The sequence below is a fragment of the Hyaena hyaena genome, unplaced genomic scaffold, assembly GCF_003009895.1.
Source record: "Hyaena hyaena isolate Hyena2069 unplaced genomic scaffold, ASM300989v1 scaffold_1087, whole genome shotgun sequence".
NCBI lineage: Eukaryota > Metazoa > Chordata > Mammalia > Carnivora > Hyaenidae > Hyaena > Hyaena hyaena.
In genome coordinates this window covers 547,478-561,999 of record NW_024081700.1, presented here as the reverse complement: position 1 = coordinate 561,999, position 14,522 = coordinate 547,478, and the positions used below count along the sequence as shown (strand labels likewise).

Sequence of the window (14,522 nt, the reverse complement as noted above, 5' to 3'; positions counted from 1 at the left end):
TGAGTGTCATGGCCCCAGCAGAGCCAGCAATGTGGGCAGGGTTGTCTGGTCCCCAGGCTCTTTGCCCCACACCCTAGGGCAAAGGCAGGATAGAACCTACTCTCAATTCAGAAACCACAGGCCTCAGACTAAGTGTTCTAGCCAACACCACTTACCATGTTCTTCCCTGGGCTGTGTGGACACCCACAGACTGCTCCATTAGTGGTGAAGGGCCCACAGCACCCCCCCTCCCCGCAAAAACCCCAACTCTGACTCCTGAACCCAAAGGCAGTTGTGAGTGGGTACAGTGTGGGGGCAGGGGGCGCACAGTGGATGAGGACATACAAATCTCACATTAGTGCCCAATACCTGCCAGACTGTCGCTATAGTAAGAAAGGAAACAGAAGGCTTGGCTGTCTCACATTCCTCCCCAGCCAGGACCCCTTAGCCTGAGCACGCACCCCCCGGGGGTGGAAGGTCCATCTGAGGAAGCTGGAAGCCAAGCACAGCCTGCTTTAACCAGGCCAGGTGCTCCGGGGCATTCCAGTGAAGGTGCGGAAGCAGCTGGCTGCCTCCTACTTTGGCAAACTCAGTGACAGGCCAGGACAGGTCGCACAGTTGTTCAGAGGACACCAGAGAGGCCAGGAAGTGCAGCACACTGTTGAACAGCTCAATGATGGCTCCAGGCTCCTGTGAGGCCAGGCCACCCTGCCGCCTCTCTCTTCTGTCATGGAAAAACCGGCCACTAAACTCACGGCCAACCCCATCTTCCACGTACTGAATGAGGGTCTGGCAGCAAAGGTCAAGGGAACAGGGGCAGTGGGAGACCAGCCACTGCACAGCCCGTGAAACCTGAGATGCAAAGACATTCAGAAGAGACTTGGTTAAACAATTCATCCTGGTTTTCAGAAAGAGCTTCCTGAAGGTACGTTTCCCACAGGTGTCACAGCAGGTGCCACGGGGAGCAGCTTCTCCAACCACACTAGGAAGTGGGCAGAAGCTTCCACTGCACTGGAGTTCAGCCCCCTAGGCCTCCCGGTCCCATCCTATCCCAAGGAGTAAAGCCTGCAGGGTCACCCTGGAGGGGCTCAGGCCCAAGAGAAACCAGCCCTGCACATCGTCTTCACCATGCACAGAAAGGGAAGCCCTGTCTCCCCATGCTCAGGAGGACCAGCACCTTACTGCACACCCATTTGCTCTCACACCCTCTAGCTCCCCGAAGTTACTTTCACTGTAATTCCAGGCACTTCTTTCCCAAAATGTAACTGTTACAACAAAACTTCTAAAAAAAATTTTATATGAACAATTTACTATGTTTTAGACAGCAAGACTGTTGGCAAATTTTGTCTTTTGATTTCTGCGTATATACTTTTTAGACTGTCAAAAGAGACAGTAATATATACTACATTTAAGACAGAACAAAAGGGTAAAGTTAAAATGTCCTATTGGGCCTTTAAAAATGATGAAACCTTCTTACCTTAGTTGTGGCTTGTAAGTCATCAATGGAATCAGGGATCTCAATAACGGTGTAATCTGAAACCAGCTTAGCTGAAACCAAATCCTGTAGCATCAGACCTTTGAGAGAAACGGACAGAGGTCACCCGTCTTACCCTCTCAGAGTGCAGACAAGCTAACACATCTCACCGCACGGACCCCGCCCAGCCCTGCTCCCAGTTACTGCTGTCCCTCGACTCCCTACACACACCACCCTGCCACCACGGACTCGACCCATTTTTAAACATGCTGGTTAATATACAAAATTGCCTTCACGAACCATCTTCCACTTCCTTCTCCATGACATCCCCTCCTGGGCTAGGTACAAGGACCACAAGTGGAAGTGCAGGCTGGAAGGGCTTGGCCTGTAGGAGCTGCTTGAGCTGCAGCAATGCAGACAGCCAGTACACGTCCTCCTCTGCCATGTCCTCACTCTCCACTTTGGGGGGAAGCAGCAGCATGAGCCCACTGGCTCCCAGAAGCTCCTTCTGCGTCTCCACAGCATCAAGGGCGCAGTCGCTGAGAGCACCGTGAGCCACCTGGAACAACATCTAGACCATCAGGAGGGACACACCAGGGGACAAATCAGCGGTGAATGTGAGCCCCAGAATAAGCGTAACCAAATGCTCACTGCTCTCTGGGCTGCCTTCCTTCATGAGGCTGTAGATTCGTGCAAGAAACAGCCAAGTCAACAGATAATTCAGCCTCTAACTAGAACTGTGTTTGAAGATGTTACTTTAATCTTAACAATACACTTAAACAGGTATAAAAACAGATAAGCCCCCCACCCCCACCCCTGACCACAACCAAACAGGTAAAGCCTATAACGACAGAAGGGAGTAAAGCTAAACCAGCAGCAGACAAGGGATTCTGACCAGTTTCTTGAGAGCATCACTGACATGGGAACAATCACTGGATTAAGGAAGCAGAAGAAAACAGACCTAAAGGGTTACAGATGGAGTTATGGAAGGAACCAGGCTGGTTGAGCCTACAAAAGCCCTGAGCACCCAGACCCAATGGCACCAAGAGCCAAAGATGAGGTTTAGAACCACATGGACAAGTCACCCACAGCAATGGCCCTAAAGGTCATCTACCCGCCTGCAGGCGGCCTTTAAGTGCAACCTGCCCCCTGGGCAGGCATCCTATCTTGAGAGGATGCAGGCATAGTGGAGGGGACAGAGAGCACTGGCCACTCCCCTACCTGTCCTAAGACCATCAGCAGGTGGCCAGGGAGGAAATAAGAAGAATCTTTTCCAAAGAAACCAAACAGTCCAAGAAAAGGTCATGTAGATCCTGACATGTGGGGGTCCTCCTAAAAACTGTAGGCTTGCTGTTCGGTTACCTGCTACCCCACCCCAAACACAGAGCTTATGGACAGCCTTTTAGGGCCTTACTCAGGTATGGGCAGCCTCAGATAAGGTGTCCAAGGAGAGCCTCCAACATAACAGAGAGATCAGAATGATAGAGAAAAAGGAATCCAAAGAAAACAATGCATAGAACATAAGAAAACTCAGACCTTAAAAATCCTAATTTCCTCTCATGTGCATCCAAAAATAATCACAGGATGGTATGATAAATTCAAATGAATTTATCACAAGAAAATGAATGATATATATGGAATAAAAATTCAGAATATATGGAATATAAAGTCAATTTGGAGCATCTGGGTGGCTGCTGGTTCAAGTGTCCGACTCCTGATTTCAGTTTAGGAGACTGAACCCCACACCAGCCTCCATGCTAATAGCACAGAGCCTACTTGGGATTCTCTCTCTCTCCCTCTCTCTCTGCACCCCTCCCAATAAGTAAATAAACATTAAAAAAAAAAATCAGTGATCTCCCAGAGCCTGATATTTAAAATACAAAACAGGAAATAGTATAGAAAGGATAAGAAGCTTAGACGACTAACTGATGATAGCCAACATCTGTCACAAGAATTCAAGAGAAGAGAAAACAAGAGAAGGAAAACAGCACTGAGATGCAAAAATATCCCTAAAGTGAAACAGTAGTATCTAGCCTGCAAGGACCCACCAAACCCAGCACAGCGAGCGAAGGAAGTTGGCAGCAGGCATACCCCAGTGGATTTTCAGAACCCCAGGGACAGAGCGGACTTCCAGAGAGAAACAAGACCAGGCCACAGAGAAAACAAGAGGAATCAGCTCAGACATCTCAACAGCAACTCTGGATGCCAGATGACCTTGGAGCAAAACCGGAAGGAACAACCTTTCAACCCGCACTGCTACAAACCTCACTGAACCACCAAGCAAATACGAGGGTAACCACATTTTCAAAGAGGCAAGGACTAAGAAACGTCTACTCCCACAGATCTTTTCTTTAGGAGAAACTGGAAGATGCATCCCACCAAATGGGAGATTAAACCAAGAAAAAACACAGCTGCTGCTGTCAATGCAGGACCAAGTAAGCACTTGGTATGACTCAGGTGCTGTGCTAGAAACTCTACACGTACAACTCACTCCATCCTCAAGGGCACCTGTGTGCAGTGTGTGGCAGCTGTGTGGCCTAGGGCTATTTTGTTTAACTTCTCTGAGCCTAAGTTCCCTCTTTGGTAAAAGACAGATCATAAGACCTCACTCATGAAACAAAGGTGAAACAAAACAAATGAGCAAATAAAAAAAAGAAGGAGAAAGGCAAACCAAGAAACAGACTCTCTATAGGAAACAAACTGATGGTCACCAGAGGGGAGATGGGGTCACCAGAGATGAGTGAAACGGGGGATGGGGATTAAGTAGTGCATTTGTCATAATGAAATAAATAGATAAATAACATAAAATAAAAAGTATCAGCAAGCAGGAAGGGGAAAGGTGAGAAGGACTGTCATAATTTGGATTATAAACCAGAAAGGAGGGGTGCTTGACATTTCCCCCCACAAGAGCTTCCTTCTCCTCCAGGGTATTAGCTCCTGAGAAGAGGGATTTGTGTTTATGTGTTCTCTGCTATGTCCCCTGCATGCGGAATAGTGCTTGGGACAAAGAAGTCACTCAACAAATACTAGCGACATGCACACCTGAATGAATGGGTGAGTAATGCAGTGTGACGTGAGAAGGAGACAGGCTTTCTCTCCAAGAGGTACAAGCCAGTCAGAGATTGTTTAAAAACTGAAACAAAGACACAACGTAAAAATTAGGGAAGGGGAAGAAATGAACAAAGTGAAAATCAGGAAAACTCCTCAGAAAATGAGAGCCGGTTGGTATTATTATACAAATAAATAAGAGCATAAAATCTTTTTTTAAAAAGAGGGATCATAAGAATTCTCCTACACAGGCAGCATAGAGTCACACTGAACCTGCCAGAGATCACAGGGTTAGCAGGGGAAGGAGGGGAGATGAGTGACAGCCACACCCTGGGACACTATCAGCCCACAGGAGAGTGAAAGGATGGCAATTTCTTGAAGAGATAAGGTGAAGTGACAGAGCATCTGAAACTCTACTAAGATGTATACTGCACGCATGCTGGCACATTTGGGTAAAAATTAATGAGAGATACAGAGAAAACTACCTAAGTGAGAAAAGAAGGCAACTACTATTTGCAATAAAATTAAGAAACACAGTCACAGAACACTTGATGGTTCTGGGGCAAACAGCAATCACACAGCCATCAAAATGTGACCCCACTCACTGAGATAAGATAGAGTGATGACGTAGCCACCTGGGAAACTGAGGAAGGGTGGGTGGGACCATGGTGTACGAAAGCACTCCTCACCTGGCATGGGGTGCAGCCACGAAGGCAGCCCCATGATCCCACCTCCTAGTGCCCATGCCCTTGCACAATCCCCTGCCTTGACTTGCTTCTAACAGAATCAGACAAAAGTGACAGGACATTACTTCTAAGATTAGGTTACAGAGAGACTCTTGTCATCCTGTCCAGATGACACTGGGCCTTACACACTGCCTTATGGAGAGGCCCTGGTGACAGCCAACAAGGAAGCGAATCCTGCCAACAACGATGAGAGCGAGCTTAGAAGTGGCTCCTCCCTCAGTCAAGCTTTCAGATGAGGCCAGAGCTTTGGCTTACATCTTGATTTCGCTTCGTGAGAAACCCTGAGCCAGAGGACCCAACTAAACCACACCTGGACTTCTGACCCACAGAAACTATGAGGTAACAAATCTTTGCTATTTTAAGCTAAATTCAGAGTTAATTTGTTACACAGCAATAGATATGTTTTAATGGGAAGTCAGTGGAGAATATCTAAAGTGGATGACCTGAGAAACAGCAGTGTAAGCATGTGATTTGGAAAGACAACAGAAATCAACCCCTAGGAGAGCGGCAGGGGCCGTTATCTCTCTGACTCTTTAACTACACGAGAGTACTGCTTTGATTAAAAGATTTAAAAATAAAGGCAAGAAGAACAACAAATGAATTATCCATCAGGTGAAGTCTGACTTCATGACCATAGGAAAAAAGGGAAGACCATGAACCAAGACATTACTGTTACCTCTGAAATGGCTCTTATCATCTTTATGCTTCCTCCGTATTTCCATATATTTCTAAAGTTTTATATGTGTATTACTTTTACACTTAGAAAATAAAATAAATAGTATTAAAACAGAAAAACAAAGGTGCCTGACTGGTTCATGGAAGAGCATGAGACTCTTGATCTTGGGGTTGTGAGTTCGAGCCCCACATTGGGTGTAGAGATTACGTAAAGAAACAATAATTAAAATAAACAAATAAAATAAGATGGAAAAACAAAATAAACAAAAACCCTATAACCAAACTACAATTTGAAGAAGTTCCAAGGACAAAAGGAATGTGTATCAGAGTATCACATGCAGATGAGCAGGGTGTGCCACAAAGGTGACTTTCTTAGGAAGAGGAGAGGCCCGGGCACTGTAAGCCCTCAGGTCAGGGCAGAGGGTAGAGAGCAGATTCTCGCTGAGCCCTCTGAGCATGCAACCCCCCACTAACCATCATGAGACCCTGGTGCAATAAGTTGGGACTACATTATGGAAGGCACCACACTTAGGCTCAAAGAGCTGGCCAGAGCAGCAGCTGTCAACCCAGGTCTGCTCCACATGGAAGCCCACACTCTCTGCCCTGCACTGCTCTTTTCCAAACAAACGAAATACACTTCAGGGTTTATCTGAACTAATACACTAAAACCTAAAATTTATTTATGTAGGCTTGACTCGAATGAGGAAATAGGTTCTCGTTAAACAAGCATCTCTCAGATGATAGTTCCCAGAGGGAGGGAGTGGGAGCTGGCAAAATGGAGGAGAGTGAGCTTCCAGTGATGGAATGAATAATTAAGGGGATAAAAGGTACAGCATAGAAAATACAGTCAATGGTACTGTAACAGCACTGTATGGTAACAGTAGGTACACTGTGGTGAACATAGCATAATGTATAGATTTACAGAATCGTTTTGTTGTACACCTTAAACTAATGTAACATTGTGTATCAACTCTACTTAAATAAAAACAAATAAAGACAAATTTTTAAAAAACTGAACATCGATACTATACAAACACCTATAAAGAATAAAAATTAGAACGTACAATCAAAACCTGAGGACAAGTAGAATGTAAAACAAAACCAACTGACCTGAAATGCCTAATACTTGAACTAATATATAATAAATGGGACCAAGATTTAGTGAAAACTACATAGGATTGAAAACCATTAATCAGTCTTCTGTAAGACCTGATGTATCCAGAAGCCATTATAGCAAAGATGTCAGCTGTTGGCAAACCTTGTGTCATATGTCAGGCACTGCATTTTTGTGAAATGCTGTCTCTTACTCTTCTTGGGTTAATTATCAGAGGCCCCTGAAGGAGGAGTTCAGGGTTCCTGAATTATGTGCATCTATGCATTTGTTCAGAATGGTTCTGAATTTTTACCAAGTTCTCAAAGAGGTCTGTTGACCTGAGATGATTAAGGCTCACTGCACTCCTGAGAATCTAGCCTGGCATGCCATACCAAGTAGGTGTCCACAGGATGTCATCAGGACACAAAGAGGAACAGACATGATACAGGTTTCTGAGCTTCTCGCACTCCTTCAAAACCACTTCAAGGCACTTTTATGATTCCAATAATGTCTGAGAGTGAGTAAATAAGAAGATCACCAGGGTGCCTCAGGGGCTCAGTCAGTTAAGTGTCTGACTTTGGCTCAGGTCATGACCTCATGAACCGTGAGTTTAAGCCCTGCATTGGGCTCTGTACTGACAGGTTGGAGCCTGGAGCCTATTTCCGATTCTGTGTGTCCTTCTCTCTCTGCCCTTTCCCCATTCATGCTCGCTCGCTTGCTCTCTCTCAAAAAATAAATAAATTATTTAAAAAAAAAGAAAACCACAGAAGTAAATACACGTGATTCTCACCCACCTTTATACACACATTGACGGCGACTGTGTGATCCCCTTTGCTGCTGAGCGCATGAAACAGCGCAAGCGTCTGAATTCCCCCAGCCATGTTGCCTGTGTTGCCCACTGAGCCATCACCTCCCATGAACTTGACTTGTAACCAGTTTGCTAAAATTCTGTGAATAAAAGAAAATAACACTTGAAAATGAATTCTAAATTTAAACTATAAAAATTTTTAGGAAAAGTGAGAAAGAGAAAAACGACACAGATGTAGGTTCAGATACCAAATCTTACTGTAAAGTTGAGCTGGGCCAAACAGGCTGTGATTTTAAACTAGATCAAGGAACTCTCCTCGGCTATCTATTGGGGCGAGAGGCGAGGGCACGCATGAACCTGGTCCAATCTAGTGTGATTTTAAAATTCTGAAGCACTAAGAAGACTGTGAGCAATAGAAAAGGTCCTGTAGCTGGGGCGCCTGGGTGGCTTAGTCAGTTAAGCGTCCGACTTTCGCTTAGGTCATGATCTCACGGTTCGTGGGTTCGAGCCCCACGTCGGGCTCTGTGCTGACTGCCAGCTCAGAGCCTGGAGCCTGTTTCAGTCTGTGACTCCCTCTCTCTGACCCTCCCCTGCTCACACTGTCTCTCTCTCTNAAAAAAAAAAAAAAAAAAAAAAAAAGAAAAGGTCCTGTAGCCTGATATACAATGGACCCTTGAACAACACAGGTTTGAACTGTGCCAGTCTACTTATTATGCAGACTTTTTAATAAAAATATTACAGTACTGTAAGTATATTTTCCTTATGATTTTTCTAATAACATTTTTTCTCTAACTTTAAGAATATAGTATATAATACATATATATATACACACAAATACAAATAAATACACAACGTTGACTATTTATCTTAGGCTTCTGGTCAACAGCAGCTATTAGTACTTAAGTTTTGGGGGGAGTCAAAAGTTATACTCAGATTTTCGACTGGGTCAGGGGAATTGACATCCCTAAACCCTGTGTTACTCAAGGGTCAACTATATACATGCTTTACAGAATTAAATTTCACATGGGGGCATCTGGGTGGTTCAGTCAGGTTGAGCTTCCAGCTTCTGCTCAGGTCATGATCTCAAGGTTCATGAGTTCAAGCCCCACACTGGCTCACTGCTGTCAGCGCAGAGCCTGCTTCAGATCCTTTGTCACTCACTCTCTGCTCCTCCCCTACTTGTGTGTGCGGGTTCACTTTCTCTCTCAAAAATAACAAACATTAAAAAATGTCATGCTGGAGATGTTAAGAATTATTGTGATGTATATTTCCAAGTGAACTTATTAGTGAATTAGAAGACAGCTGCTTTAAGAAATGAATCATCATTTAAATACTTTTAAAATAAGACAACTCTCTTCTTTGCTCAGTTGTCTTATAATCTTTATGACTTTTTCCCCCTTAGTTAAGCAGTTTCCAAGAGTAACTGCTTAAAAAGGTATGTATTCAGAGAACTTAATACCCTCAATCATTGCTAATAGGAATGTAAAATGGTGCAGCCACTGTGGAAAACAGTTTGACAGTTCCTCAAAGACTTAACATAAAGTTACTTCACAACTTAGCAATTCCACGCCTAGGTATGTAACAAACAGATCTGCAAATATCTGTCCACACATACAATTATACATGACTGTTTCATAGCATTACTCACAATAACCAAAAAATGGAAACAACCCAAATACTATCAGCTGATAAACAGGTAAATGAAATGTGTTACAGTCATACAATGGATTATTATTCAGCCACAAAAAAAGAAGTACTGCTATAGCATGAACCTAGAAAACATGACGGCTGAGTGAAAAGTGCTGGTCATAAGCTTGCACACTGTAAGACTCCATTCACACAGAATGTCTAGAATAGGAAACACACTGAAGGCAGAAAACAGATTAGTGGTTTCCAGGAGCTGAGGACAGGGAGCTAATGGATATGGGATTTCTCTGTAGGTAAAAAATGTTCTGAAAATTAGATACAGATGGTAGTTGGGTTTTTTTGGTTTTTTTCTTTTAATGTTTTATTTATTTCTGAGAGAGAGAGAAAAAGAGAGAGAGCAGGGGAGGGTCAGAGAGAGGGGGAGACACAGAATCAGAAGGAGGCTCCAGGCTCTGAGCTAGCTGTCAGCACAGAGCCCGACACGGGGTTCGAACCCACGAATGGTGAGATCATGACCCGAGCCGAAGTCGGATGCTTAACCGACTGAGCCACCCTGGCGCCCCCGATAGTGATGGTAGTTGTACAACTCTGTGAATATACTAGAAACCAATGAAACGGAAACTTTAAATGGGTGAAATTTATGATATGTGAATTCATGTCAAGAAAGCTGTTAAAACGGAAAACATGTTCTGTAATTGCTTTAAATATATGATTTCTGGAAGCAGTTTGGTTAAAGGAAATACATGTCATGCTATGTCAATTTCTTGGACATCTTTTAAAAAATGTCAGAAGTTTTTTTCCTTAAAAGAAAAAAAATGGAACTATAGCAAATGTACTATAAACTGTCTTCCCCAAGAGTCTAAAATGATGTGGGCTCTAATCAATACACCTCAGCATAGCTTTAAAAGAGGATCAACTCTTGGGGACCCTGGGTAGCTCACTCAGTTAAGCATTTGATTCTCGATTTCAGCTCAGATCACGATCTCATGGTTTGTGGGTTCAAACCCCTCATCAGGTTCTGTGCTGGCAGCTTGGAGTCTGCTTGGGATTCTGTCTCCTGCTCTCTCTCTCAAAATAAATAAATAAACCAAAAAAAAAAAAAAAAAAAGGAGGAGTTGTGGGAGGGGGGATGGGCTAAATGGCTAAGGGACGTTAAAGAAGATACTTGCTGGGATGGGCACTGGGCATTATGCATAGGGGATGAATCACTGGAATCTACTCCTGAAATCATTGTTACATTATATGCTAACTTGGAGGTAAATTAAAAAATTAATTAAAAGGATCAACTTGGGGCGCCTGGGTTGCTCAGTCGGTTGGGCAGCCAATTTCGGCTCAGGTCATGATCTCACGGTTCATGGGTTCGAGCCCCACGTCGGGCTCCGTGCTATCAGCTCAGAGCCTGGAGCTGCTTCAGATTCTGTGTTTCCCTCTTTCTCTGACCCTTCTCTTCTCACGCTGTCTCTCTCTCTCAGAAATAAACATTTTAAAAAAAGGAAAGGATCAACTCTTAGATGCTTTTGGACACAGATTACTATCAAGTTTACAGAATAAAAATTTTAATATTCTAAAGTGTCAACTTCAAATCACAAACAAAACAGACTACATGTCCCTAATACCTCATGCTCTTAAAAGAAGTCACTCTAGGGAAAGGGTTAACATTAGGCAGTGTAGATAAGGGGCTCTCAGGGAGCAGGCTGCAGCTGCAAGTGGGAGCCTGAAGCAGCAGTGAGGTAAAATATTCCAGACTTGCCTGGGCCAGGTGCCAGGAGTGGAGTCTCACAAACTTTCAGATAAGGTCCCAGTACAAAGTCAAGGACAAAAATCATTGGCGGCAACCCAGTCAGGACCCCTCTTACTCTTGAGAGCTTTATACTTTCTCTCAATAACCTCTATCGCTTTGCTCACTCTCTGTTGTGAGATTCATTCTTCGACTCCTCCTGGGGACAAGCCAGACACAGTCCTCCCACCTTCCTGCAGCAACTCCACCTCCTGAACCTTCTCACTCCTCAACCTCACTTTCTCAACACTTTCCCAACCTCAAAGCCCAGGGAGGAAAACGCTTCCTGACCTGCCAGGACTCCCCGGGGCCTGTTCTTCTCCATCAGGCAACACCAGCACCAGCTTCCAAAACACACGTTCCCACCTTCCGGGGAGGTGCTCGGCCACAAGGGACGGCAGGTCCAGGGGTGCCCACGCTGCATCGCTGGAAGGAACGGGGCGCAGAGGGTAAGCAGGTGCACATGCCCCGGGCAGGAGAGGCACACACGGCGGGGGCATGACAGACCTCAGCAGCTGCTTGCGAAAGTGCTGAACCTTCATCTGGTGCACCGTCTTGTTTCTGAGCCACCGTAACCTGCAAAGAAAGGAGGACACTGTGCCTTCATGAGGCCAGCTCAGTACCCACGAAAGGAACCTGATAAGAATTTACTCATGTTCTGAGTGGAAAGTGACTGGTTAGTAGAGTCTCCAGATAGGGAATGGTTAAGAGACCAAGAAAAGGTTTTCTGATAAACAGATCAGCCAGAGGATTTGTTCATTCCACAAATATCAAGCCATGGAAGATGAGCAGGAAACAGACAAAAATCCTGCCCTCAAGAACGCTCATGGGGACAGAAGAACCTCCACGAATGAAAATGGAGGTTTCCACAACGAAAACAGAGGTATCCAGAAAGACCAGAAGACAAAGATATGATGCTAAGATTCAATTACCAGGCCCTGAGTGTTTTAACTTTAAAAAGGAGTGTGAAATCAAAGCATGTAGCACAAGTCACACATCCAGAACAGGAGGGGGAGACGACCAGCCTTCAAGAGTACACTTCTGCATCTATTTTCACAGTCCCTGATTCTCTCCACCTTCCCTCCGAACACACACATTAATCCATGCTCTCTGTAAAGACAGGTGGGGCCGGGAGTACTAGGTGGCCATGGCAAGCTAAGTGCTGACCTGGTACAGGAGATGCCCACTTTCCCTGCATGGCCCAGGTCCAGGAGGCCCTTGGCCAGGTTCTCCTCAGCAATGGGGCACTCTGCGCTGGGTGCCAATGCCTTCAGGCGGTTGTTCGTGTCCACACAGCAAGGCGCTGCAGGGAAGGCCCGCATCTGGCGCCTCAGTTTTTTGCGGGCTGTGACGGCTTCCCTCCACCTGGAGGGCACAAGAACATATCATCATTGGGTATTTTCAAGTTTACCACGGGGACAAATGCAAAACCATAGTCCAGTGCTGTAACATAGGGAAGCACATTTTCTGGCAATATGTTTAAGTCTTTTTCAGCAATAGTCCTCAAGCTGAGAAATGAAACAATTAAAATTAGCAGTCAGGCACAGGAAATGCACAAGAGCAGATGAGTGGTGGGAAACAGCAAAACCAGTGAACTGAAGCACGAAGCGCAGTGATCTCTGGAAGCCAACTTGGCAACATGGACAGATACAAGATATGTATACACTCTGACCCAGCAAACAACACTCGTGGGAACTTTGCTTCAGAGATGTGTGTACCTGTGTGCAATGTCTGCACCAGGACGGTCACCACAGTACTCTCTGCCACAGTTGAAAAGAGAAGCTATGTGAAAGTATGTCAACTGAGAACTAGGCAGGTCCCCACTGGTGTCACTGACAACCCCTGGAAGAGCCCAATACGCTGCTGTGGGGAGGCCTCCGCCTTCCCTCAAATGGAGTAAAGACAGGTTAGCACAGATACTGCCATCTGCACTAACAACCACAGAAAAGGGCACAAGGCTTCTGGATGGGCACTAAGCAGCTGCTGCTTCTGAGGAGGAAGAGGGAACAGAGACTTTTGTGGTACAGAGACTCACTGCCCCCTATATTCCCTCTTATATGGTTCAAACTTCCAGGCACACTCTTAAATGATACTACAAAATGAATCACGATACAACATACACAGTACATGCCCAGTTTAAACATTAATGATAGGGTCACCTGGGCAGCTCAGTCAGCTAAGCGTCCAACTCTTGATCTCAGCTCAGGTCATGATCTCACGGTTCACGTGATTGAGCCCAGCCAAAAGCTCTGTGCTGACGGTGCAGAGCCTGCTTGGGATTCTCTCTCTCCCTCTCTCTCTCTCTCTCTCTCTGTCCCTCCCCTGCTCATGCACTCTCTCTCAAAATAAATAAACTTAAAAAATTTTTTTTATTAAATAAAGATTAATGATAAACAAAACAGCCTCATACTTCCAATTAAGCAGCAGTGGCCATGACCAGCACTGGGCCCTGCTCAATTACATACCCTCTCACTCCCAAAGTTACCACTGTGCTAAGTTTATAATCGTTAATTTTCCTTCTCTTCTTTAGGGTTGTATTACCACATATAAATTTAAAACAACATATTTAGTTTGAATATACCCTGTTTGTATATTGTATAAATTTCCCTAAAAACTGCTTTTTTCACTTATATAAGTTTTAGAAATTCATTCATGTGGGTACATACAGCTGGAATTTACTTAGCTTATTTATAGCCATCTCCCTGCATCGAGAGCACTGGATAAATGACAGAGAGTGACTTATAAATACTTGTCAAAATACAAAATAGTCCCCATCTAAGTCCTTATTTCTCTCTTAGCATTTATCTTTTAGGAAAGAATATTTCGTGGGTATGTATAATTGACTATATCTGAAAGTGTCATCTTTGTAAAAAGCTCTCCCCACGTGCATCCATCTCATCTGTAAGGACACAGGACTCACCGCTGGAGATACTTGCAGAAGCACTGCAGTTCCTGGAGGGTCTCCTTTGCAGTCTGGAAAATTTCTTCCCCAAGAAACAAGTCCACCAGGTGGGCACAGACATCCTCACAGCAACGGGTCATGCGGACTCTCTGGTCTGTCTCCACTGCATTCCTACAGAAGACAGCAATCAAGACGGGAGACACTGTACAAGGCCTACATACATTGAGGGCTTGCCCTAAAAGTGGCAAGGTTCCACATCCTTACTATTGAAATGCAATTATGTCTCTGCCACAAGAGAACCTTTAAGATTTTCATTTTACTTAATGTATAGACACCTGTTAAGACAGAAGAGAAAAAGAATATAAGTGGTATA

At 44.7% G+C, this 14,522-nt stretch overlaps 1 protein-coding gene across 1 annotated transcript in view; it reads right to left on the bottom strand.

The window, feature by feature from the left end:
* LOC120223921 (minichromosome maintenance complex component 3 associated protein) overlaps nt 1–14,522 on the bottom strand; it is a 57,907-nt gene that overhangs the window by 8,202 nt on the left and 35,183 nt on the right. The window contains exons 17-24 of the mRNA XM_039222146.1: nt 14,168–14,320; nt 12,415–12,612; nt 11,755–11,823; nt 11,539–11,673; nt 7,810–7,963; nt 1,754–2,012; nt 1,457–1,554; nt 441–831 (exon numbers count right to left, since the gene is read on the bottom strand). Coding sequence (XP_039078077.1) covers nt 441–831; nt 1,457–1,554; nt 1,754–2,012; nt 7,810–7,963; nt 11,539–11,673; nt 11,755–11,823; nt 12,415–12,612; nt 14,168–14,320 — 1,457 coding nt within the window. The remainder of the gene's footprint in view (nt 1–440; nt 832–1,456; nt 1,555–1,753; nt 2,013–7,809; nt 7,964–11,538; nt 11,674–11,754; nt 11,824–12,414; nt 12,613–14,167; nt 14,321–14,522) is intronic.